Source organism: Protopterus annectens, chromosome 11.part0 (assembly GCF_019279795.1).
Source record: "Protopterus annectens isolate FY-2018-M chromosome 11.part0, PAN1.0, whole genome shotgun sequence".
Classification (NCBI taxonomy): Eukaryota; Metazoa; Chordata; order Ceratodontiformes; family Protopteridae; genus Protopterus; species Protopterus annectens.
This window is the reverse complement of record NC_056745.1, coordinates 102211407-102238805: the sequence shown is the minus strand read 5'-3', so window position 1 is coordinate 102238805 and position 27399 is coordinate 102211407. Positions and strand designations below refer to the sequence as shown.

At 40.3% G+C, this 27399-nt stretch overlaps 1 protein-coding gene across 4 annotated transcripts in view; it reads left to right on the top strand.

Moving 5' to 3' along the window:
- The window catches only part of LOC122815190 (transcriptional enhancer factor TEF-3-like), a 2337692-nt gene that overhangs the window by 654757 nt on the left and 1655536 nt on the right, over positions 1-27399 (top strand). For all 4 annotated transcript variants that reach the window (XM_044087472.1, XM_044087473.1, XM_044087474.1 and 1 more), the window contains exon 6: positions 8062-8124. In XM_044087472.1, coding sequence (XP_043943407.1) covers positions 8062-8124 — 63 coding nt within the window. The remainder of the gene's footprint in view (positions 1-8061; positions 8125-27399) is intronic.

Genomic DNA, 27399 nt, shown 5'->3' with positions numbered 1-27399 from the left:
TTTTTGAGTAAGGTCCGTATCAGGTTGGTAGGTATGGTTTGAAAGGTAAAGGTGGGTTGGGTGTTGGGTGGTTCAGGGCTAGATGTGCCACAGCTGGTGTTTGTGTCCGATAGAGTGAGATGTGTAGCTAGAGACTGGATAGTTTCAGTAAAGAAGGAGTTGAAGCTGTTTGCAATTTCAACAGGAGATTTATCAAAGGAAGCTGATGGGGTAGGAGTGGCAGAACCGCCTGGGTGGAGAAGATTGGGGTCTATATCAGAACACCAAAAGTTCATTCTTTCGAATGTTCTTACATCGACCCCTAATCAGCGAATGCTGACAACATCGAATACTCTGAACAGCGAATTTTGTCTTAGGGAAAAAATTTGCTGTTCCAAAACACATACACACAACACAAGCACACCAAACAAACAGCAATCCACACACATACACCCAAAATCTTACAGCTAACCTTACACTAAACTGTACAAACACCACTAACTATCCACTTACCTTAACCCAAACTCTAATCCTAAGGTCTGTCACTATCGCACACTCACTTCACCCGCGCCCTAACCCTAACTCACCTAACCCACCCTAACCCTCACGTCCACACAGTCACACACATACCTCCCTTGCACCCTAACCCTAACTTACCTAACCCATGCCCAATCGCACACTTACCTGAACCCGACCCGTAACTTTCCACCACAGCGCTGAAAATAGTGAAATGACAGAAACGGACAACCGAATTCTTTCCCTAGGAAAAATTTCGGTTATCTGTCGTTTCGCTATTTTCAGTGTTCTCTGACTAGGGGTCAATGCAAGAACATTTGAAAGAATAAACTTTCGGTGTTCTGATATAGACCCGAAGATTGTTAATACCAGCCTACAACGTTTGAGGTTTTAGCTGATATTTTTGTTGTAGGAAGGTGTAGTGATTTTTTTGTCTAGAATGACAAATTTTTGGTCTGGTTCCTTAGCTGCCAGTATCTTACTTGGTCCATAGGGGCTTTTGTAACATGCTACCTGGCCCAGGCATTGTTTCTTAGTTTAATTTTGTTTTTTGTTTCTTTAGATAGCCACTGTGCGACTGTGGCTTTTACATGGATGGTACGGGTAGGAGCATGGTGGTTAAGGATAGCCAGAAATCTGGTATTGAACTACTCAACTGCTTCTTGTAATGGGAGTCATTCAAGACATTCCAAATACATGCTTTGAGTTCTTTTTGGAAGTTGTCAAGGTTAAAGTTCCTGATGTTTCTTATAGTTTTGTAGATGGTCTGTTTGGGAATGTCGGCTTTGAGCCTAATAATATAGGTAAGGCAGTGATCACTTAGATCATCAGGTAGTGTACCTGACTTGTACTTTTGGGGGTGGCTGTTAATAAGTATCCAATCGAGGATGCTGTCTTTGACTCTATTTTTGCTAAATCTGGTGGGGGTGGCAATGATCTGAGTAAACCCCTGGAGGTTTAAATGGGTGGAGGGAGTTTCAGAGGAACAGGTGTTCCAATCAATGTTAAAGTCCCCCAAGACAGTGGTTTCCTGGGGATAGTTAGAAGCTAGCCAATGTAAGATATTTTCTAGAGTATTATCATTTTTGCCGGGTGGAATATAAATGCAGGCAATGTATCTGATTTATTTTTGTTTATTATTAGTTTGGTGATGAGAATTTCTGCATTGCCAAACTGGGGTGGCTGTTGCTTGTCAATTGTTATTGTTGGAGTAGACTTGTATAGTACAGCTACCTCGCCACCTTCCCTGGAGATCCGGTCTAAGGATGTTGTGCTGGGGGGGGGGGGTTATTTAGTTATCTGTGATTATTGGTTTTAGCCAGGTTTCTGTGAGGCAGAGGATATCAGGGGAGTCAACAGCTAAGAGTCCATGTAGGCTATAGATCTTGTTGTTTAGGCTTTTGGTGTTGAGATAGCAGACCAGAAATGAGTTTGGAAGTCTATCAATCTGGGTAGTACACATTGGGTTGTTAGATGGTGTGCTTGGGCTTACTGTTGTGGATGGGCCAGGGTTGGGGTGGATGTCTCCATCCTTCATAAGATTAATTTTTAAGTTGCTTATGAGTCTTAAAAATTTGTTTATGATTTTTTTTCGTAGCTTTTGGGTTTTAAGATAATGTAGTGGTATATAGTCGGGTGATGGTAATTGGGAGTTCAGGAATTAGGAGAGGGGGTGGTTATGTGGTAGATAAACTTATTAAATGGTGGGTTGGTGTCTGAGAGTTTGGGTATTGGATTTCAAGATGCTGTACATATTCATAGGAGCTTAGGTGATAAGAAATGAATAGCAGGAGTACTAAGGGTAGCAGCATTAGTGTTTTAGCTGTAGTCATAGTAAATTACTAGGGTAGGGTCTGTATTGAGTGTATGTGGTGGATAAAAGATTAGAGAGAACAGAATAGCTCTGGGTGGGTAATATGGATAGTGGGGTGGATAGAGGGTGTATTATTGTGCTAGGAGTTTGCTGAGTTCTAGGAGCATGTGTAATTGGTTAGCTAATTAAGGGGGCATGCCAGTGGTACTATAAACATAGTACTACTGGGGGCGGGTGTGATATGGGGGCAGGGTAGGGTGTGGAGCACGCTTTTTGTTTCTTTTTATATGCCCAATTACTCTGTTCCTAGGCCCTACTGTTAAAAACTACACAGTTCCCTGTCTGCTTCTCAATTTACAATGCAGAAAGACCATTTTCCAATTCCCTTTTGTAGCACGCATGTTTCACTTAGTTTATTGAGAAATGCACTGTTTGGAGCTGCAGAGCACACTACGCTCATCTGTTGAACAGTAGAAAGCACGCTGTTTTTATCTTAATTGGGGAAGAAAGAAGGCTACAGGAAGGTCTAACCCTTCCAACCTAATGCTTATCAGCATAAACAGAATTACAAGCGGGAGTTATGGGAACATTCACCAGTGCTTTTTTTGGACCCAGTTTGTTAGGTTTACAGGTGGCAGGGTATTTACGTGGATTTTGACCTTATTAAAACAAGTTCTGTATAAGTTATTAAATGTACAAGAATATGGAACTTTGGCAAAAATAAATCTTGATATGCAAACATATTGAATTGTTAAGGGATGGTATTTCTTATACAAAAATATGTTGTGGTATCATGAGATTTATATGGAAGAAAGGAGATAAAGATGAAATGAATAATTGGAAATCATGTGTATTAAATATTGCTAATTATAAGATGTTTACAAAAATAATATAAATAAGAATAGAGAATAAGATACATAAGGTATTAGAAGATAGTATTTATGGAGTTGAAGGAAAAGGATGTCAGGAAGTATTAATGACTGTTAGAGAAATAATAGATGACATTAAAAAAAGAATTAATAAAGCAAAATGATTTGCAGAAGAAAAAAATAAAGCATTTCATATGTTTGATCATGATATGTTATGGAAAATAATGGGATGATGTAATTTTAATAAAGAAATACAGAAAGTAATTAGATCAGTGTATACAGATAGTAAAATCAGACTTTTGCTAAATGGTTGGTTAAGTGAAGAAATAGAGATGAACAGGAGTTTAAAACAAGGATGCCCAATGAGTAGTATTTTATGTGTAATAGTTATGAATTGGGTAACAAAGCAAACAAATGAAAACATGAGAAAAGTACAGTATACACAAAGTTATAGTATTAAATATTCAGTTATCATATCTTATGCAGGTGATATTACTCTTATGACTAAGGAAAGTAAAATTATGGAAGGAGTGATCTTAAGTGTAAATATTAGCTTGCAAGAAATAGGGCTGTCATTAAATAGAGAAAATGTAAAGGATTTGGATCAGAAGAGAAGTTCAAAGGAATTAAATTTGGAATAAAGGAAATATTTGTTATAGGAATGAAATGTACATTGAGTGTTGTTAGGTAACACTTGTTGAACATTATAAGAACTACGAGAAATTAGTATTTTATGGAGTAATATAGATTGTCTTATAGAAAAAAGTGCATTTGATCAAGTCTATATGGATGGGAGAAACAGCATATGTGGTTAGTGCATCATATATTCACTAGCATATGTGGCTAGTGTGTACATGATGCTAAAACAGTTGGAAAAACAGTTTATGGGACTGATATTCAGATTTATCTGAGGATCTAGATTAAGTATGATAAAAACAGGAATATTATGTATGGATAAATATGATGGGGGTTTGGTTTATTGAACCATATTGTATATGGAGCATCACTAAATTTCTATAGGGTATTAAGATGGATAAATGGAAAGTAATTTAGTAACAAAATTATTTAAGACAAATATGATAGAGAATGGAATCTAATACAATTAAATAAGAGGAAAAGAATAGAGAAATGAAGAAATAAAAATACATCAAGGAAAATTTAAAAAATATGGAAGTTAAGTGTAGAAAAAGTAGAAGAAAATAGGAAATTGTGGTTCAAAAACATAATGATGGAAACTTCTTGTGTTACCCCGTGCGAACATCTGACAGAAGAAAAAATAAAATCCACGAAACATAGAAATACATGTTGCATGAAGAATGTGGAATGTCAATTTTTTTGTGGAGATTACAAGTTAATAGATTGCCGGTAAAAGGATTATGCCTTATAAACAAGTAAATGAAAGGCTTATGTCTTTTTTGTGGTGAATTAGAAACTGTAGGCCATGTTTTTCTGACATGCAAAAGAGTAAAAAAATTATGGGAAAAAAAATAATAAAGAAAAATATTTTGAAGGAAATACAGGATTATAAACAGATAAATATGGATATAATTAAATATGGGTTTTATAAGAAAGGTAGCAAGGAGTATGTTAAAAATTTAGAAAGGAAAATGTTCTGTATTGTATGGACAATTTGGAATGAAAGATTGAATGAGAATGTGTTTAATGGAAATTGGATGATAAATCTATGAAGAATTAAGTGGTAGTTGTGGCAAAAGGACTGGGGTCCATATATATGTGAAACAAAAAAGTTGAAAATGAAGAAGGAATCTTAAGTTAATGTAAATTTATGTCAGTATGTGAATATTTAGATTTGTATAATGTATATATTTGTAAACAATTGTATATAATAAAGACCCCTACTCTTTTTGATAGGTGCTGTTGGATCTTTTACATCCACCTGAGCTGTCTCCAAATCAAGCAGATGGGGCTTTGGTTTATTATCTCATCCAAAGCACTGTACACTCAAGAGTGCAGCATCCCCCTATGCTACACTATAGTGTCAGTAATTGATCTACCTGGTGTAGAAATAGAACCCACAGCTTTCTGCACCAATGGTGAATGTGCTACCTGTTGCACATGTACGTAATGAAATAAGTTATAAAATTATGTAGGAAGGGAGATTTTAATATTGTATACGTTTGTAAAGAGTTTAAGAAATATAATGAGTTAAGTCACAAACTTATGCAGGAGGGGAGGAAAGATATAACTAGAGTAAAGGAGGATAGTTATAATAGCATATGACTGAGAGAGCTTGTACAACATTAGTTCTATTTAGGTTGCCTGTCACAAAATTGGTGTATGTAGAAGGCTTATAAATTAGGCATACATGGGATGCATAAGAGAGGTAGAGAGTGGATGGAGGCAGTTAGAAAAAGAGAAATATGAGAAGTGTTGTTTAAGAGGGAAGTGAAGAAGGGTGTATTGATTAAGGGTGTATTGATTCAAGTGCAGGAAGGAAAGTTGTTAAAGGTGTAATGATTCAATTAGAGGAGGGCAAAAAGTTAGTGATAAGCAATAAAAAATGTGTGCTTTTACTAGAGGTCACAACCTGGTGTTGAACATAAGGATGGCCAGGACTGGGTAAGGTATTGTTTAAACCTAAACTTATAACCTTCAGACCTCAAACCATTCAGAATATTACTAACCTTAAAAAAGAAATTACCACCCTTAATTGGTCTGACTTACTTGACATAAAAGACCTAATTGAAGCAGCTTACAACCTTACCAAAACCTACTGTACCACTGTGACATACATTTGAGGATCAGTCTCCACTTCCTTCGGAAAAAGCATGCTAAAACAAGTCTTCCTATTCTAGCAATTTTCTAAGTTTATAAGAGCAATGTTTAAAATCTGTCCCTATTTTTGTGCCTTTGCCTCCCCCCCCCATTATTTTAGGCTTTGTCTAGATTACTTGTGCTAGCTAAGAGGTTGAGAGACATGCTTGTTCCTGTAGAATGGAAGTAGTATACTAACAGTTGTCTGGTGGATGAGAATGATGTGGGAGTGTTTATATTTATATTTATATATATATATATATATATATATATATATATATATATAGTAGGGTCTATATTAGAACATGAAAGTTTCAAATCTTCGAATGTTCTAATATCGAACCCTATTCAGCGAAAGTTGAAAATATCGAAGCAACAGAAAACCAAATTTTTTTCCTAGGGAAAGAATTTGGTTGTCCGTTTCTGTTGCTTCGGTATTTTCAGCGCTGTGGTGGAACGTTACGGGTCGGGTTCAGGTAAGTGTACGATTGAGTGCGGGTTAGGGTAGTTAGGGTTAGTGTGCCAGTTAGGTTTGTGTGCGATTGTGTGGACGTGAGGGTTAGGGCGGGTTAGGTGAGTTAGGGTTAGGGCACGGGTCTGGTAAGTGTGCGATTGTGTGGACGTGAGGGTTAGGGCGGGGTAAGTGAGTTAGGGTTAGGGCGCGGGTGAGGTGAGTGTGCGATAGTGATGGACCTTAGGGTTAGGGTTTGGTTTAAGGTAAGTGGATAGCTAAGTGTAGGGTTAGGTGTAAGATTTTAGGTGTATGTGTATGGATTGCTGTTTGTTTGCTGTGCTTGTGTTGTGTGTATGTGTTTTGGAACAGCAGATTTTTTCCCTAGGAAAAAATTTGCTGTTCTGTATGTTCAATGTTTTCAGCTTTTACTGAATGGGGTTTGATATTAGAACATTCTAAGTTTTGAAAATTCGATGTTCTAATATAGACCCTATAGTACACTACTTCCATTCTGTATGAAAACAGAAAACTACTTGCTCAATATGATAAGGAAGTATTAATTGCCAGAGACTTGCTGGCTGAATTAAGATGGCATGTACTGCAAAAAAAAATAAAACAAGCATGCCACCATTTTACTTTGATAAATAAATCTGTAGTACAGTATTGTTTTTGAGGTGTTTAGGGAATATGACAGTGTATCATATTTTTTTCATCGGGTACTGAAGTACATTTTTCCAAACAATTCTGAGCAATCACTTGGTTTTAATGTATTTATTTCATAGTATTCTTACCCAGTTAATATTTTTAATTCCTGAATCCAGTGCAGACTAGGTGTAAGTTATTTAAGTACATTTGTTAGCATTTGAAAGGGGGGTGCCATGGAGAATAGTCTGGTATAATTTACCAATAAGCAGTTAACCATTTTTAAGACTAAGTGGATGAAAATGAGTTATTGTATTCATTCAAAATTTGGTTCTGCTATGATTCCTTCAATTACACCTAGTTTAAGCTTTTCCTGGATGAAACAAACTAATCAGAGCTTCAACTGGATACAGAAAATGAAAACATGCTTTTTCTTTGTTGAAAGGACAAGCCCCACTACGCCCCCTTTATCTGTATGTACTAACTTTATGTTCAAACAGCCATGAAGAAAAAAATGAGTTCAGCAGACTTTGAATCACTACAGATGCACTGTAGAAGCTATGCTGACAGGGATTCTTTAAAGTGAATAGTGATCCATAATTTGCATCTCATGGAAGAGTGCTCAAGGAGTTTTAGCCTCATCCAGTTCACCCTACACCAAGGCTTGGAACGCCACTGAAATGAATCCCAGCATGCACAGAAGTTGGATAGATACTGTAGTATTCCTTTCTGTTGCATGAAACTGTCAGAGTACAGGAGTAAATTCTTCATTTAAAATAAAAAAATAAATATATATACATATCTATATATATATATATATATATATATATATATATATATATATATATATATATATATATATATGTGTGTATGTGTGTGTGTGTGTGTGTATATATATATATATATATATGTATATATATAGTTACATCTTAATAAGCACAGAATCTGAAATCTCTGCAGTCTCAAGTCACAGTAACAAATATACAAAAATTACCTTTTGTGCTCCATTTTAGGTATCTAGCCATATCCAAGTCTTGGCTCGAAGGAAAGCTCGTGAGATCCAAGTGAGGATAAAGGTATGTATATCTTTTACTCCTAACCATTTTATCGTTTTGTGTAATACCAAGCAATGTAGCATAATAACTTGCACAGAATATTTCTAAAACTTTATAACTAAATTTCAATTGATTTTCAGCTGTTAGTTAAGATAGTCAAGCAAATTGGATTGCAAATATAAAACATTTGCAGGTCATGTATGAAGTAACTGTCTGAGATAAAATCTCTGCTAAACTGTCAGGAGTTAATAACTCTGGTGCAGCTCATTATAATTATGATTAAGATTCCATATAATGGATGTTATTCAGAGAAGTAGTCACTGTAGAGCTACTAGTGCTTTCTTGGTGAGCTCTTGTTACAGTGTAGCACAAACAAGCAATTCAGAGACATGCAAGAACCATATGGAGCGTAAACGCATTAACATCTCATTTGCACAGCTCTCAATTGAGCAAATAGTGTGCTTAGAATGACCATCCCATAGCCCCCCCCTACCAACTCATGCAGTGCTATTGAATAGGCACTTCCAGACACACACACACACACACACACACACACACACACACACACACACACACACACACACACACTTTTCTTGAAACCCTATTTTTTCCCTATGTTTCTTGTGCAGCATACATCTGATGCAATAAAGATGTGTAATACTGAATGCGCTGCCCTGGACTGTTGCAGTATTTCAGTACTTTTGGAGTATCCTGCTCGAGGTAAACTGATGTCTGGCCAATGTACCAAAGCCAAAAACTTCGTAATGCACCATATGTTCGATGCGTGACCTCAGCCTGTGAATGCAAGTGTACACAAGTGGGAGTATGAGTGTGAGATCCTCAGACAATCTTGGTGCTAATCTGAATGCGGGATCTTCATTCCCATCCATCTGAATAAAGACAGGGAAGTGTGACTGTGGTATGCAGAGACCTCCACTCCCAGTGTCTATTTTGTTTAGCAGCTTTGCACGATTAAAGATAGTGTTCAATCTGCAAGTCATTCATCCCAAAAAACCTTCAAACCAGACTTTTCTTTTTAAATACTTACTTAGAGACCCACCGTCTGAAGTACCTCATGCAAAGCAAGCTGGTGGAACCCTTGGCCTCAGATGTACCACTTATAAAAAAAAAAACACCAAGAAAACAAGGTCTGAATCTTCTGCTGCCCAGTCTGAATCAGCATTCCCTCTGAGATGAAGTAGGAATCCATGGTACATCTGACTTCTTATTAGATGTTCATCGTGCATACAGCTGCAGTCATAACAGATGGGTTATCCTGCCGTCAGGCGGGTCCTCGGTCGGCCGAATTCCAAAGTCTAGGTCCGGCGTCGGTTGTCGTCGCTTCTTCCCTGACGTTAGTGTGGCAGGGGTATAAAAGAACCAGCCAAAGCCATTTTCTTCAGTCTTTCTTGCTGCGCGGTGCCCGAAGCAGAAGCAGTTCGCAAGTGCCGGTCGGCCAGCTCCTAAGATTTACGAAAATATTTCAGCCGAAGTCTTCTTGAAACCTAAGTACCCCGTTGGGGAAACTTTTCTTGCCTCAGACCGATGTCAGACAAAGTTAATAATTGCATTTCATGTGGGAAGCAAATACCGCATAAGGATTTCCATTCCTTCTGCATTCCTTGCTTAGGCCCAGACCACGACGTCTCGGCCTGTCGTTTCTGTGCTAGATTCAACAAACACACTATTAAGCGTCGGGCGGTGTTCGCCCAACACTATTTTGGTAAAAAATGTAATTACATTATGTCGTCGGATACTCCGACTCCAGTTTTGACTAAAAGACGCAAAGATAAGGACCGACATACGAGGTCCGCGACTTCTACCGACACCACGCAAAAGCCGGCTACAGGTGCTCTGGTTCTCAGCGAGGCACCTACGCAGCCCCTGAGTACCAATGACGCTTCTTTGGCGGTGTCTTCTGTGCCCGAGGTCGCAGGCTCCTCGGCCCCCTCTCCGACTACAGATACCGACGCCACTCTTGGCGGGGAAACTCAGACTTTAGACAGGCCTGCCACCTGTCAAGGTGTCTTCAGGCCTTCCTCTTTTTCCTTTAAGGCTTTCACAAAATCTAAAGCAGCCATGAAAACTAAAAGACAAGCTCCACAGAGCCCCTCTCAAGGCCCCATGCCTAAAAAACAGATGCTCAAAATGGCTGAGGACTTGATTATTCTTATCAGGGGTTTTCAACCCCCCTCGGACAAAAGGCCCAGATTGGAGGAAGACTACCCTTCCTCAGACCAAGCCTCTGTTACCTCAGAACATTCTGAGGACCAGGAATATTCATATTCCCCTTTTGAAGATTCTGATGTTGAGGAGTCCATTCCCTCAGTCTCCCCCCCTGAGGACTATTCTTTTGGGGAAACCTTACATACCCTGAGGGAACACTTTCACTGGGAAGGCCAAGATTACTCAGATTCCAAGAAAAGGCTCAGGGATTTTCTCTTGCTTCCTCAGCACAGGCCTCTGGCTATCCCTCCTGTCTTGGATATTTTAGATGATGTGTACTCCGAAGCCAGCCTCAACCCAGATTCTTTACCTCCAGCTCCTGTTAAACCTGACAGGTATTACCAGGTCCCTGATTCACACCAATTCCTATACAAAAGCCATGCTGCTGACCCAGAAACTATTTCACAGGGTCCCAAGGGAATTAAGGCCTCTACTGCCAAAAAACCATTACCTTCAGAGAGAGATTCCAGAGCTTTAGAAAGGTGGGGGAAAAAGGTATACACCTTGGCCACTTTAACTATGAGGGCATTAAACTGTCAGTTCCATATGTTAAAGTATCAACAGTTTTTGTTATCACAGTTGAAAAGCAAAATGACACAACCTGAACAACCAGATTTAAAGGAGTTGCAGGATTTGTTGCATAGTGCAGAGCAAGTGGGTAAACATACCTTGCAATGTGGTTTTGATGCTTTAGAGGCCTCATGTAGAGCTGCTGTTACAGGGTCTGTCATACGTAGACATGCTTGGCTCAAAGAGCAAACCTTACCAGATCATGTTAAAGCTAAATTACTAGATGCACCTCTTCAAAAAGATGTATTGTTTGGTGTTAAAGCTGAGGAGGTACTAAAGAAAATGGAGGAAAAGGCAAGATCAATGCAAACAGTGAAAGATTTCCTACAGGTACAACCTCCACGTTTCAGCAGAAACTGGCCTTCAAAAAATTGGTCCTTTCCAGCCACGGACAGACCTCAAAAAGGTAGATACAGGCGCCCGAGGGGTAGAGGGCAATCTCAAGGATCATTTAGAGCCAGACAATGGCAAGCACCTACACCAAGAGGTGGAGAAGATAGATCACAGTCATTCAGAAAGCAGACACAATGACTTTCCCCTTTGCATGCCAAGCAAAGCTTTAATGGCAGCACCTTTAGGTGGAAAACTGGCATTATTTTCAAAAAAATTGGCATATTGTCACAAAAGACAATTGGATCCTGGACATTATAGACAGAGGCTACAGATTCCATTTTCACACCCTTCCAAAAATGAGAGGCATGCCAAACCTGCCACAAAATCAAAGGGCAGAGGCACACAAACAAATTTCAGCTCTCATGGACATGAAAGCTATTCAAGAGGTACCTGCAAAAGAACAGGGTCAAGGTTTTTATTCCAGACTATTCCTGGTACCAAGGAAGGACAAAGATTGGAGACCTATTTTGGACCTATCCATCCTAAACACATACCTACTCGTACCAAAATTCAACTTGCTCACATTACAGCAGCTTCTTCCCATGCTGGGCAAGGAGTCTTGGCTGGTAACATTGGACCTCAAGGAGGCATACCTGCATGTCCCTATCAGACAAGATTGCAGAAGATACCTCAGATTTCGTGCAGGTTCAACCCATTATCAATTCTCTGCATTGCCCTTTGGCTTATCTACTGCACCCAGAGTGTTTATGAAATGCCTGGCATCAGTAATTGCCTTCTGCTGACTTCAAGGGATACAAATATACCCATATCTGGACAACTGCCTGATCCAAGCAAGCACATACTTCTGAAACACCTGGCATTTTTAATAAAATTGTTCAAATTTCTGAGATACACAGTCAACAAAAAGAAATCAAAACTAATACCCTCTCAAGCAATAATTTTCCTGGGTGCCAGCTTGAATATGAACACCCAGATGGCCTACCTCACGCCAGAGAAGCAAGGGCAACTATCTCAGTACTTCAGAAAAATGGCAACCTTCACCAGGCTGACTGCAAGGAAAGTCCTGCAGGCTCTGGGATTCATGGCATCTTGCATCCTGCTGATCCCATGTGCAAAGCTGCATATGAGGAAACTTCAATGGTACCTAAAAACATATGGTCTCAACACAGCCACAGTTTGGAAACAATTATACCACTCATTCCATGTCTTCAAAAGGGATTTCTGTGGTGGGCTCAAGCATGCCAAAGAAACATAGGTCTCCCCTTCTGCATGCCTCAAGCAAATCAAATCATCACAACAGACACCTCAGACTACGCCTGGGGGGGCGCACATTACAGATTAGTGCATTCAAGGCAAATGGTCCCAAAAGGAGAAGCACCTACACATCAATCAAAAGGAAATGCTAGCAGTACAAAATGCAATTATGGCCTTCAAAGACCTACTGCATCCAGGCCAGCTATTGATAAGGACAGACAACACCACAGTGATGTGGTACATAAACAAACAGGGAGGATCTCATTCATACCCCCTGTGCAGACTAGCCATGTCCCTTTGCAACACGGCTCTGGAATTGCAAATCCAACTTCAAGCACAATTCCTGCCAGGGAAGGAAAACACGCTGGCAGACAACCTAAGCAGAAATATGACAGAGCCACATGAATGGAAGTTGCATCCTCAAGTTTTCGCAAAGATAATTCAGGCATGGGGTCGGCCAGACATAGATCTCTTTGCTACCCACAAAAATTACTAACTGAAAAAGATTTTGCTCAAGAACCTATCATCCACAGGCCTGGAAAGTGGACGCACTTTCTTTCAATTGGACAACATTGACAGTCTATGCCTTTCCACCTCTTCCTCTTCTGCCCAAAGTTCTATTAAAAGCCAGAGCAGAGAGGCCAAAGATGATTCTCATTGCTCCAGACTGGCCAAGACAACACTGGTATCCACTCCTGAAGAGCCTGACACATTCCCCACCATGGATCCTACCTCTAATGCCTCTTCTGTTGACCCAGCACAACTTCAAAACTCTTCACAGTCAGCTGAAAACCCTCAATCTAGCCGCATGGAGGATTTCTTAATTTCCCAACAGACCCTCCTCTCCAAGAAGATGCAAGATTTTATCTTGGAGGCCAGAAGACCTTCTACTAGAAAAGCCTACTCCGCCAAATGGAAAAGGTTTTGTGCCTGGAATCAGGAAAAAGGGCCAGAATCCTTGGGTACTAAATTTGCCTCAAATCTTACAGTACCTAGCTGAGATGTTAAACAGTGGACTTTCCTTCTCCACCATCAAGATCCATGCTTCCGCCATTTCTGCACAATACAACACTGATCCTCCTTTATTCTCTCATCCTCTCTTAAGACAGTTCCTCAGAGGGGCTAAGAATATAAAACCCCCAAGGAAACCACCAGTACCTGCTTGGGACCTCAACTTCATTTTAGAAAAACTGACCCTGCCTCCATTTGAGCCAGCTGCTTCAACAGAACTGCAATATTTGTCATGGAAAACAGCCTTCCTTCTGGTATCACCACAGCACGCAGGGTTTTGGAACTACAAGCCCTCATGGCTGTGCAACCTTTCATCATTTTCTATCAGGACAGAGTTTCCTTACGAACTAACCCTTCCTTTATGCCAAAGGTAGTATCCAGTGTAGCCTTAAATCAGACTATCCACTTACCTACCTTTTATCCTAACCCACAAAACAAAGGGGAAAGACTACTACATTCCTTGGACATTCACAGACAACTTCGTTATTATTTGGACAGGACAAAGCCATTCAGAAAATCAGAGCAACTCTTTGTGTCCTATGCTACAGGTGCTCAAGGAAAGGCTATTTCCAAACAGACAATCTCAAAATGGATAGCCCAATGCATACGCTTTTGTTACTCATTTCATGGAAAAACTGTACCTACAAGCATCAGATCTCACTCCACAATGGCCACAGCTACCTCTGCAGCTTTCCTCAGGGGGGGTTCCTACCAAGGATATTTTGGAAGCAGCCACTTGGAGTTCTGTGCACACTTTCTCCAAGCACTATCACCTTCCACTTTACTCTAAATCTAGAGGGGGCTTTGCCACAGCAGTCTTGCAGGGCATCCTTGCTCCTCCTAGTTCCATTTAGTGCCTGCAACCCCCTTTTTAGCTTTGGGATTCTACCCATCTGTTATGACTGCAGCTGTATGCACGATGAACATAGTACAGTTTTGTACCTACCATAAATGTAGATATTCGAGTGCTAATACAGCTGCAGTCCAGGTTTCCCTCCCTCCATCCCCTCTTGGGACAGGCCTTATGACAAACACCTCCTCATACAACCTGATTGGGGTATTCTTTTATGGTGTATTTGCTTGCAAACTACTGTTTTTTGATTGTATTACATTGCATTATTACATAACGTTATGTTTTGCCTTCCTTCTGGGGGCACCTGACATCTGGGGCAAGAAAAACTGAAGAAAATGACGTCGGCTAGTTCTTTTATACCCCTGCTGCACTGACGTCAGGGAAGAAGCGACAACAACCGACGCCGGACCTAGACTTTGGAATTCGGCCGACCGAGAACCTGCCTGATGGCAGGATAACTCATCTGTTATGACTGCAGCTGTATTAGCACTCGAACATCTACATTTATGGTAGGTACAAAACTGTGCTATTCCTGTTACTGTGGCCCCAGCAGAGGCCAGTATGGTGTCTGCTACCAGCACATCTGACGAGACTGGACCTACCGTGATGGTAGATAAGGGGGAATCTAGGGTCATTATTGTAGGGGACTATAGGGCATACCACAAATCCTTGTTAGGAAAGCTGTACCAGGCACTTTAATTGAAGTATATCTGGGTGGAGATCCTGCATAAGCAAAAGTAACATTGTTGGTAATAGTTTTCATTCTTTTTCCATTGTTTGTAACCTTTCCTTTTCACCTAATTTTTTCTCTAGCCTTTTAGATAATGTCATACAAATTGTCCATTTAAAAAAAAAACATTCACCTCCTGTGGGTACAAAATACCAAACTTTGATCTTACCAGGAGTGTGAATATATTGTCTGGGTTCCTTCCATTTGGACAAGGAGTGTGAAGCATGTGTGGGCTTTAGTCCATGTGTCTTGGTTGAGTGCTGCTACAAATTATAGGTTCATAGGAGGTGTAAAAACCTATGTACTGTAATTTACCATAGTTAGGGAATCATTGTTAGCAGAGAGATTCTATGATCAGAACTCAATATCCCTGTCCATGAGGGACATAGGTGCTACCCCAGGGGTGAATTTATGGTCATCCATCCAATTGTTAAAGTTGCGCTTAAATAGGGTCATTTAGGAGCTCTGCTTCAAGTGAAGTGGGAACTTATTCCAGAGGAGTGGCAATCTCCGGGAGATATATCTGTCCCTCCAACATGTTATGTTAATGTTACAGGCTAGGTTGAGATCCCTGGAGTGAGTGACTCTGTCCATTTGATTTGCAGATGTGCAGTTTTTCCACTAGAGCAGATTCAGAGACTACTGGAGTGAGTTGTTCAGTGGAAAAACTGCAGATGGAATGTGGAAAGTTTTGAAAAAGAAATTGAGTGCAAAAAGTCAAAAAAGTGTTTAACATCAGGCTCTAGGCACACAGCATCAGGTTGGTATATTTCCATAAGAACAAGATACCTGATAAAGATGAGAGACAAAAAATATAAGAACTGGAAGAGAGGGCAAACTACAACTTTGAAAACTGAAATAAACAAGCTGGATAAACAGATTAAGCATAGTATTAGACAAGATCAAGAAAATTTGAAGAAAATTTATATAAAGATATTGACATAATAGGAAACTTTTTTATAGATACATAACGTGGAAGGAGTAAAGATACACAAATTGATAAACTGTGTGCAGATTCTAAAATGTATTCTCAGACACAACAGTTTATACATATATTTACAGAATCTTATGCAAAACAGTTTGGCTCCACAAAAGGGGTGGTAAGTTGTCTTAGTGACATCCAGGTAACCCCAGATACTGGAATCAAATTAGATTATATCGATAAAGAACTGCAAACTGGATCAAAACAAAGCACAGGGAGGAGATGGAATAAGTAACAATGACTCAAGAACTTACACTGCCATTATATCTGTTATTCAGTAGGTCATATACATATGGGGAGATTCCTCATGATTGGAGTCATGGACTTATTAAATCTGTCTTTAAGGGAAAGGGGAGTAGGACAAACCCAGAATCATATAGACCCTTAAGTCTACTTTCATGTTGTGGAAAAATAATGGAGAAGATAATACTGAATAAGTTATTGTCAGAACTGGAGAGGTTGGGACTTGAAATCATATATCAGCATGCTTATGTTGAAAATAGATCTATTACCACCTGTAACATGATGTTCTATAACAATATAATAACAGCTATGAATGAAAAATTGTGCTGTGATGTGATTTATATAGATTTAACTTCAACATTTGACAGGGTCATACACAAAATACTGATCAGTAAATTAGTACAACTAGGTATTGATGTACTATTGATAAGATGGATAGCTGCATGGCTTACAAGTAGGACATGGCAAGTATCAGACACCAAATGGACAGGTGAAATCCTTGTCTATAGTCAAGGTGTCCCACAAGGCTGTGTCCTAGGCCCTTACTTGTTTAGATTGTATCTTTCAGACCTTTCTTTTTCATCTGAGGTGTTCTACAGTCTATATGCTGATGACCTGAAATTGGGTAAACTGATTACAAGTGTTACAGATAAGGCATGTCTGCAAAATAATTTGACTAAATTGACCATTTGGGCACAGGAGAATAATATGTTGATAAATACATCAAAAACTAAGCATGTGAGATTTGGGACACATAAACTGAAAGAGGAATATTAAATACAGTACATACTGATTGAAACTGTAGACTCATTTACAGACCTGGGTATATGGGTAGATTCAGCTATGAGTTTTTCTAAACATATCAACCAATTGGCTAATGATAGTTATAGAACTATAAGTTGTATAAAAGGATTTATAAAGTCTAGGAAATCAAACATAATGAAGTAATTGATGTTCTTCGTGTTTCACTGTTGCAGTCATTACATTTGGCTAATCTGCTGGCAGGTTGCCCTCAGTCGGCCTGAATTCCAAAGTCTTGGGTCCTGCGTTGGTTGCTGTCTCCTCTTCCATGATGTCAGGTCATCAGGGGTATAAAACATGCAGCTGACGCCATTTTCTTTAGTCTTCCCTGCCGCGTGGTGACCGAAGCAGAAGCATTTCGCAAGTGCCGATTGGCCGACTACTGAAATATTCGAGTTTGAGTTTCAGAACCGAAGTCTTCACTAAAGCTAAGTACCCCATTGGGGAAACTTTTTTCTTGCTTTTTACCGATGTCAGAAAAAGTTAATAATTGTATTACTTTTGGGAAGCAAATACCTCATAAGGATTTCCATTTATTTATACAGTATTCCTTGCCTAGGCCCTGATCACAACGTGCCTGGCTGTCGGTTTTGTGCTAGATTTAACCAACGCACTATTAAGCATCAGTATATTTTTGCGTCAAAGCATTTTGGAAACAGGAACCAATAAAACCAGAACAGGCACCCAAAGAGGCAGGAGGTAATAAAGCCATGAGCCTTACTGAGGAATTTGGCAGGCTCGCAAGTGAAAACAGAAAGTAATCTCCGTTGCAGCTTTTTTCTTTCCAGACGGTGACACTATGCGAATGACACGATAACAGAGGGATACAGTAGTAAATCCAGCAAAATGCAGAAATTTTGGAAACAGATTTAACTACCCAGAAATGTCGTCAGATAGCAATCCGACTACTGGAGTACATAAAAAACACAAAGAAAAGGACAGAGAAAGGCAGTCGAGATCCAAAACCGATGACGAAGCTTCTCTTAAGCCAGTCGCCGGTTCGCTGGTACGCAGTGAGATGCTTTCGCAGCCCTTGATACCCACTACCTTCGAGTCGCAGTCCTCTACCGACAACCATGTGGAGTCTGGCATGCCGCAAGATACTCAAGGTATTGGACCGACGGATGTATCTCCCTCGGATGGGTCCAGAGCCGCTGAGCATGCACTTGCTTCTGAGGGTGTATTCACACCTCAGCATTTGTATATCAAACTGACAACAGCTGCAAAACCAAAGACAAAAGCAATTTCTAAAACTAAAAACCCGACGCATGAGCCAAAATGGCTGAAGACCTTATTACCTTGATCAGGGGTACCCATCCCCCTCCTGATAAGAGGCCTAGGCAAGAAACTGATTATGAATCTTCAGATCAGGCGTCTATTTCTTCTGATTCCTCTTCTGATCAGGAATTATCTACGCCTCCCTATGAGGATTCTGATGCTGAGGAGTCTATTCCATCTGCATCTCCTCCTGAGGATTATTCATTTGGAGAAACCTTGCATACTTTGAGGGAGCATTTTCACTGGGAGAGTCAAGACTTCTCAGAATCAAAAAAGAGGCTCAGGGATTTCCTTCTTCTCCCTCAGCACAGGCCTTTATCCATTCCACCTGTTTTAGACATTGTGGATGATGTGTTTTCGGAGTCAAGCTTGTCCCCTGACTCCTTACCTCCAGCTCCCAGTAAGCCTGACAGATATTACAGGGTCCCTGACTCACATAAATTTTTCTTTAGAAACCCTGCTGCTGATCCTGAAACTATTTCACAGGGTCCAAAGGGAGTTAAGGCCTCAACAGCAAAAAATCCTACCCCCTCTGACAGAGATTCAAGGGCACTGGACAGATGGGGAAAAAAGGTTTATACATCTGCAGCATTGGCAATCAGGCCCTTAAACTGTCAATTTCATATGCTTGAGTACCAACAACATGTTATGGGATTGCTGAAACAGAAAATGATGATGATTTCAGAATGTGCAGAAAATAAAGAATTGCAGGAATTATTGCATGCAGCTCAACAAGTTGGAAAGCATACTTTGCAATGTGGTTTTGATTCCTTAGAGGCCTCCTGCAGGGCTGCATTTACTGGGTCTGTGATTAGGAGGCATGCATGGTTAAAGGAACAAAATTTACCTGATCATGTTAAAGCTAAATTGCTAGATGCACCTTTACAGCATGATTCTCTGTTTGGTATTAAGGCAGAAGAGGTTTTAAAGAAAAAGGAAGACAAAGCTAAGTCTATGCAAACTGTTAAAGACTTCTTACAAGTGCAGCCACCAAGATTCAGTAGACACTGGCCTACCAACAATTGGTCCTTTTCTGTGTCAGACAGAGCTCAAAGGGGCAAATCCAGACACCCTAAGGGTTCCAGATACCAGGCGCAAGATTCATACAGGTCAAAGCATTAGGGCGCTTCCACCTCCAAATCTGGAGGAGATAAAGCACAAACCTACAGAAAGCAATCCCAATTACTTCCATCTGCCTTCACCAAGCACTTATCTTTTGGCAGCACCCATAGGGGAAAAATTAGCATTTTTTGCTCAAAATTGGCAGTTAATAACCCAGAACAAGTGGGTACTAAACATTGTATCACAGGGATACAGATTCCATTTCCCCACTCTGCTAATGGCAAATGGTTGGCCAGATCTGCCAAAAAATCAATGGGCAGAGGCACAGAAACAGGTTATGTCCCTCATGGATATGGGGGCCATTTAGACAGTACCAGAACAGGAAAAAGGACAAGGTTTTTACTCAAGGCTGTTCTTGGTACCCAGAAAGGACAAGGCCTGGTGGCCAATGCTGGATTTATCGATTTTGAACACATACCTGGACATTCCAAAATTCAAAATGCTGACTTTGCAGCAGCTTCTGCCCATGCTGGGCAAGAATGCTTTGGCTGGTGACTTTAGACCTAAAAGAGGCATGCCTGCATGTCCCAATAAAACAATCGTGCAGAAGATACCTCAGATTCAAGGCTGGCTTAATGCATTACCAATTCTCTGCACTGCCCTTTGGCTTATCTACTGCACCCAGGGTCTTTACAAAGTGCCTGGCACCAGTAATTGCATTTTGCAGACAAAGAAGTATACAAATATATCCTTACTTGGACGACTGTCTCATTTAAGCAGAGGACAAGGACATTCTTCTTTGACACCTGGCATTTGTGAAAAGGCTTCTGACATGCCTAGGGTACACAATAAATGAAAAGAAATCACAACTGGTACCCTCTCAAAAGATAACATTCCTAGGTGCAAGCTTGAATACAACTGCCCAGATGGCTTACCTCACACCAGACAAAGGCAACTGACTACTTACTTCAAACTGATGGCAACAAAAACCCAGTTTTCTGCAAGACAAATTCTGCAGGCTCTGGGCTTCATGGCATCCTGCATACTACTGATTCTATATGCATGACTGCATATGAGGAAACTTCAATGGTATCTAAAAGGTTTATGGAGTCAACATTCTCACAGTCTGGAAACAATGATTCCTGTCATTCCCTGCCTGCAACAGGAGTTTCTATGGTGGGCAAAAGCATGTCTCCAAAACATGGGATGGCCATTCACTCTACCCCCTGCCGGCAAAGCATGACAACAGACGCATCAAATTATGCCTGGGGGCCCACATGGCAGGAAGATGCATTCAGGGCATATGGTCACCAAAACAAATGCATCTGCATATCAACCAGAAAGAGATGCGAGCTGTTCAAAATGCCCTAACAGCCTACAAGGACTTACTTCATCCAGGACAACTACTGATAAAGACGGACAACACCACAGTCATGTGGTATATAAACAAACAAGGGGCACACACTCATAGCAAAAATGGACCAGCAAATAAGGCACATAGAATTAATGGAAAATACTTTAATAAAAGTATTAGGTTCTATACAACAGACTGGTTTCGGCAGTTACTTTACAGAACCTTCTTCAGTGTTTGAATTGAATACAAAAAAGAACCTGTTTATAATAAATTCCCTGAATCATGTGATTCATTACAAATGTTCATTGAGACCAGACTTAAAGAGCCCACCAAGTTTAATAATCCATTTTTTCTCCATTGAATTCAATAAATCATGCCAGCCTAATTTATTGTTTCTGAATCTCAAAATTTTATCAATAATGATGAAACTGAAACATGCATTATGATGATTTAAATTTAAAGAATGTTTGTATAAGGCATTCGTTTCCCTCTTATTCCTGATATCACTGAGATGCTCAGATATACGTAGTTTCAATGGTCTTGAAGTTTGACCCACATAAAATGCAGAACAATTGCACTTGGCCAAGTAAATGACCCAGTCAGAGGAACAGTTAGCAAAGAATTTTATATTATACACCTCTGGGGTATTTTGGCTGGTAAAACTTTTAGTTTTAAGTAACTTCGTGCAATATGTGCAATGTCCGCAAGGAAAGCATCCAAATAAAGGTTCTCTTGATAATGTAGTTTGTATGGTGTGACTGGTTTTGCCATCACTGTGTTTGAAATGATTAAAGAAAGCAGATAAGTTTTTGTCTTTACGAAAGGAAAATGAACATCTATCACCAAGGATTTCCTGAAGTTTGGGTTCACATGTTAATATATTCCAATTATGTTGGACCATATTGATCAATGTATTGGTGTTACGTCCATAAGTGGTGATGAATCTGGGAGGTTCGGAACAGGATTTATTGCTGGACTTATAATGTAATAAATCTTCATGTTTCATGCTATCAACAATATGTTTGGTGTGTACAAGGTGACCCATTTTGTATCCACGGTCGTGAAATCTGTGTACAAGATCATCCCTGAAGCGTGTGTATGTGTCTTGATCAGAACAGATGCGTTTGATATGCATGAACTGAGATTTGGGAATGTTTTTTGCAAATGTGTGGGGGGTGGAAGCTGGAGGCATGGAGTAGTGAATTATTTTCGGGGAATTTACGGTGAATTTCTGTGGACAGCGTATGATCTGATGTATGGCAAACCAAAACATCTAAAAAAAGTATTTTATTTTTATCACAGCTGACAGAAAATTCGATTCCCCATTTATTATCATTCAAATAAGTGATAAATTCTGAGAGATATTCACCATCGGACCTCCATACCAACCAGCAATCATCTAAATACCTACGCCAGATGTCAGTCTCATCAATATAAATATTGTGAGACACACACTCATACCCGCTCTGCAGATTAGCCATGACACTGTGGAATACAGCTTTGACCTACCAAATACATCTTCAAGCTCAATTCCTGCCAGGAAAACTAAACACTCTGGCAAACAATTTAAGCAGAAACCTTATGGACCCTCACGAGTGGAAACTAAATCCACAAGTGTTCAGCATGATAACAGAGAAATGGGGGAGCCCAGCCATAGATCTATTTGCATTTCCTCAAAATTATCAGTTGAAAAGATTCTGCACAAGGACTTATCACGGACAAGCATGGAAAGTGGACGCCCTATCCTTCAGTTGGAAAAAACTATCAGTTTATGCCTTTCCTCCTCTGCCTCTTCTCCCCAAGGTCCTCCTAAAAGTCAGACAAGAGAAACCAAAGATGATACTAATTGCCCCAGACTGGCCCTGCCAATACTGGTACCCAATCCTAAGGAAATTGTCTCAATACCCAGCTTGGACCTTGCCTCAAAGACCACAACTACTGTGCCAGCAAAACAATCAGATCCTGCACAATCAACTACAAACTCTGAACCTGGCAGCATGGCTGATCATGTAGTCATACAAACAACACCTCTCAGTAAAGCTGTGATGGATGTCATTTTGGAAGCCAGAAGGCCTAGTACTAGAAAATCTTATGCTGACAAATGGAAGAGATTCTGTGCTTGGAATCAAGCATAAGGAACTGATACAGCAGAACCAAATATTCCTCAGATATTGCAATACTTAACTGAGATGCTTGACAAAGGCCTATCTTTCTCATCAATTAAAATCCATGCCTCTGCCATTTCAGCTCATTACAATACAGAGCCACCAGTCTTTTCTCATCCTTTACTAAAGCAGTCTCTTAGAGGAGCCAAAAATTTAAGGCCTCCTAGAAGATCACCATTGCCTGCATGGGACCTCAATTATGTGGTGGAAAAGCTCACTGTCTCCATTTGAACCAGCTGCTACCGCTGATATAAAGTTCTTATCATGGAAAACAGCTCTGCTTCTAGAAATTACTTCAGCAAGAAGAGTTTCAGAGCTATAGGCCCTCATGGCTATAGAGCCTTTTATCATATTTTACCCAGACAGGGTATCTCTGAGGACAAATCCTACTTTTATGCCTAAGGTGGTTTCCAGTGTGGCTCTTAACCAAACAATTCATCTGCCAACCTTTTATCCAAATCCGCAGAACAAGGGGGAAACAATTCTGCATTCCTTGGATGTACACAGACAACTAAGATTCTACTTAAGCAGGACTAAAGCTCTAAGAAAAACTGAGCAATTACTAGTGACATATGCTGCAGGATCAGAGGGCAAGGCTATTTCAAAGCAGACAATTTCAAAGTGGATAAGCCACTGCATCCGTTTCTGCTACTTACACCATGGTAAACCTGTGCCCAAGGGCATTAGGTCTCATTCCACCAGAGCTGCAGCTACTTCAGCAGCCTTTCTAAGGGGAATACCAACCAAAGACATTCTAGAGGCTGCTACTTGGAGTTCTGTTCACACCTTTACAAAGCATTATCATTTGCCTCTTTACTCTAAATCCAGAGCAGGCTTTGCCGCTACAGATCTGCAGAGCCTTATAGCTGTTCCTAATGCTGTTTAGCTCCAGCCCTCCAACCATAGCTTTGGGATTCTACCCAAATGTAATGACTGCAACAGTGAAACATGAAGAACATAATACAGTTGTGTACACTTACCATAAATGTAGATGTTCGAGTGTATTCACTGTTGCAGTCCAAGTTACCCTCCCGCCATCCCCCTGTCATTCTGGAGTTTATCTTTCCTTCTCTATCTTCTACAATGTATGTGGTGTATTTGATTGTAGATGAAGGTAAAGTTTATATTGATGCATGTACACACACACACACATATATATATATTTTTTTTTTTTTTTTGCTACCTTTTTGGGGGCACCTGACATTGGGGGCAAGAAAAACTAAAGAAAATGGTGTCGGCTGCATGTTTTATACCCCTGACAACCTGACGTCATTGAAGAGGAGACAGCAACTGACGCAGGACCCAAGACTTTGGAATTCAGGCCGACTGAGGGCAACCTGCCAGCAGATTACCCAAATGTAATGACTGCAACAGTGAATACACTCGAACATCTACATTTATGGTAAGTGTACACAACTGTACTTTTGTTAGTTACATTAGACTCAAACTTGAGTATAAAATAACAATATGGAAACCCTATAGGAAAACATGCATGAATAAACTGGAAAGAGTACAGCAGAAATATACCGAGGGCATCCATGGATGTGAAAATCTAAGTTATTATGAAAGACTAAAATATCTGAACTTGTACAGTGTCTCTTACAGATATTTAAGAGGAGATCTTATTCGGGTATATAGGGCATTTAGGGATAACTACCTCTGGGAATGTTTGGGGTTATTAAAAAGTACTAGAGAATCATCAGATAACCGATGTAGAAGATTCTATAGGAATGAGAAGTGTACTAATTAGTTCTCTGACAGAGTAGCTGATACTTGGAACATATTACCAAATTACATTAAAGCAAGTGCTAGTTTAGATATTTTTAAGAACAGCCTGGACATTTATTATGGGAACAAGTATTTTGCTATCTTGGCAAGCTAGAAGAGCATTAATGCCCGTGCTTGAAACATTTGTATGTATGTATGTATGTATGTATGTATGGTAGGCCAGGCACAGGTCACCTCTCAGTAGCTTATATGATACAGAGTACAGTGATAGGGCTTTCAGACTTTTCGTGTAAATCACATTTTGGAGGCCCTGGATTCTCTTGGTTAGAAACATTTGTGGTCTCTCCAGTTGCTGCAGGTGTCTTGTGAGATACATACAGAAGGGGGCATTGTACTCAGTTAGTGGTCTGATAAGGGTCAAGTACAGTGGAGTTATAACCTCGTTAGTCCTGAATGCAATGCCGTTATTTATCAGATGTGCAATATAGAAGGCTTTCCTTACACTATGGACACATGGTTATCAAAGTTTAGATTGTTATTAACCTGTGTTCCCAAGTCTCACACCACTGGGTTTGAGCTTAGAGGGGGTGCTATCTATATCATAATTGGCAGGGACTACTTCTTTACCAAAGAGGATAATGAGGCATTTTTTTTTTGCATTTAGTTTTAGTGCATGACTTTGGCACCAGTCATTTGTCTGAGTCAGCATCTTCTGTAATATGTTTACATCTTTGGGGGACTCAGTGACCGCATCCAGTGTGCAGTCATCTGCAAAGTTGGTAAGCCACAGGCCATCACTTTCACCTGGACCTCAGAGAAATAGATTCCAAACAGTAGAGGGCCCAACACGGATCCTTGTGGTATCCCTCTGGTAACTGGTCTACTGGTGGAGGTAGACTCTTCAACTTTGACAGTGTGTGTTCTGTTGGTGATCCAGTTGGCTACCCATCTAGTGATGTATGGGTTAATCCCTAGCTGGTAGAGTTTCTCAGTGATCCCTGAGTGGGGGGTTGTGTCAAAAGCCTTGGCTAAATCAAGACAGGCAGTATGTACTGCTTTGCCCTCATCCAGGGCTTTGGTGACATTCTTAAAGAACTCCACCACGTTAAATAAGCAAGATAGACCCTTGATGAAACCAGACTGAGTCAGGCCAAGTGTTTGAAGATCCCCTCTGTCCTTGTTGATAAAGTCTATGATGATTATTTCCATAGGTTTGCAGATAAAGCTGGTTAGACTTGTGGTTTAATAGTTTCCTGGGTTGGTTGACAGACCTCCTTTGTGCAAGGGGATTACTGTTGTTGTTTTCCACTCTGCTGGAACAAAGCTAGTGCTCAGGCTATGGTTAAAGAGAGTGCCAAGGGGTTCCACTAGGTCTTGTTTTAGGTTGTTCACTAAGCCACCTGGGATGTTATCTGGTCCCACAGAGACCATGTTTTTGGCCTTGGAGAGTGCTTGTATGACCTGTTCTTTTGGAGATATTTGGTAGTGGACTGGTGTCATGAATGCCTTGGGGAATTGCTGGTGGGGATGGGGGAGGTGCCAAAACTGTCAGTCAGCAGGTTGACTATTTCGTCAGGTTCAGTGTGAGCGGTATCATCTGCTGTAAGTTCTGCACACAGATAGGCATTCCCTTTTAGGTTTTGGACATAGCTAAAGCATGCCTTATGATTGTCTTTAGCTAGGAATGCTAATTTAGTCTCATAACTAGCCTTAGAGGATTTTACAAGATATCTAATTTGCTTGTTCAAATTGTGGAGGGTATTCTTCCTCTGTTGAGTAAGTTCCCTCTTGTTCTTAGATATCAGTTTATTTCTTTTGTTATATAACATATTTATATTTACAATCCATCAGGGTGGCTTGTTTTTTTTTTTGGGAGAACCTGGTTTTAGGTCTGTCGGGTACAGCAGAGTCAATACATTTGTTTAACTGGCTATATAGGTCATTTGTGTACTCCTCTGCATAGGAGTCATTGTTGGCTTTGTTACCAAAGGCTTTGAAACTTTTTGTACCATTGCTTAGTAGACTGTAGTTTGCTTTGTAGAATTTTTTTTTGTTCCTGTGGGGGTGTCAGTTCTGATCTTTACTTCAAACAAGACTGATTTATGGTCTGACCTTACCAGGGAGGGCACATGTTGGTGAGCACTAGGTGTAGAACATTTAAGCCCCTTGTGGAGGTGCAAGCCAACTGTTCCAGGGCATTTGAATTAGGAAGCTCCAGGAACCTTGTATAAGTCACCCAATTGATAGAAGGATAGTTGAAATCTCCCATGACCAAAGTATTTGGCTGTATACTGAGTGACTCTTGCAAGTCCAAGTAGGTTGTGTGCATCTTCTTGTTCATGGTGGGGACCTGTAGCTAGTGATGATGTGGTAAGGTATTTTGCCTATAGTTATTTGAACCTGGAGTATCTCAAAAGAGTCATGCTATTTTACCAGTCTTGGAAGTGTATTTGGATTTAATGAAGATGGATACACCCCCACTTTTGGTTCTTTCACACTCATTTTGAGGTCTGAACATGTGAAAGTCATTGTAGCCTTGTATGGCCAGGGTGCTCTCTGCTGCTTTGAACCAAGTCTCAGTGACAACACAGATATCAGCATCTTCCAAGGTGAGGAGTGCTTCCAGAAAGTGCAGTTTACTGTTTAGGCTCCTAGCATTAAGCAGCATGACCTTGAGTTTGTCTC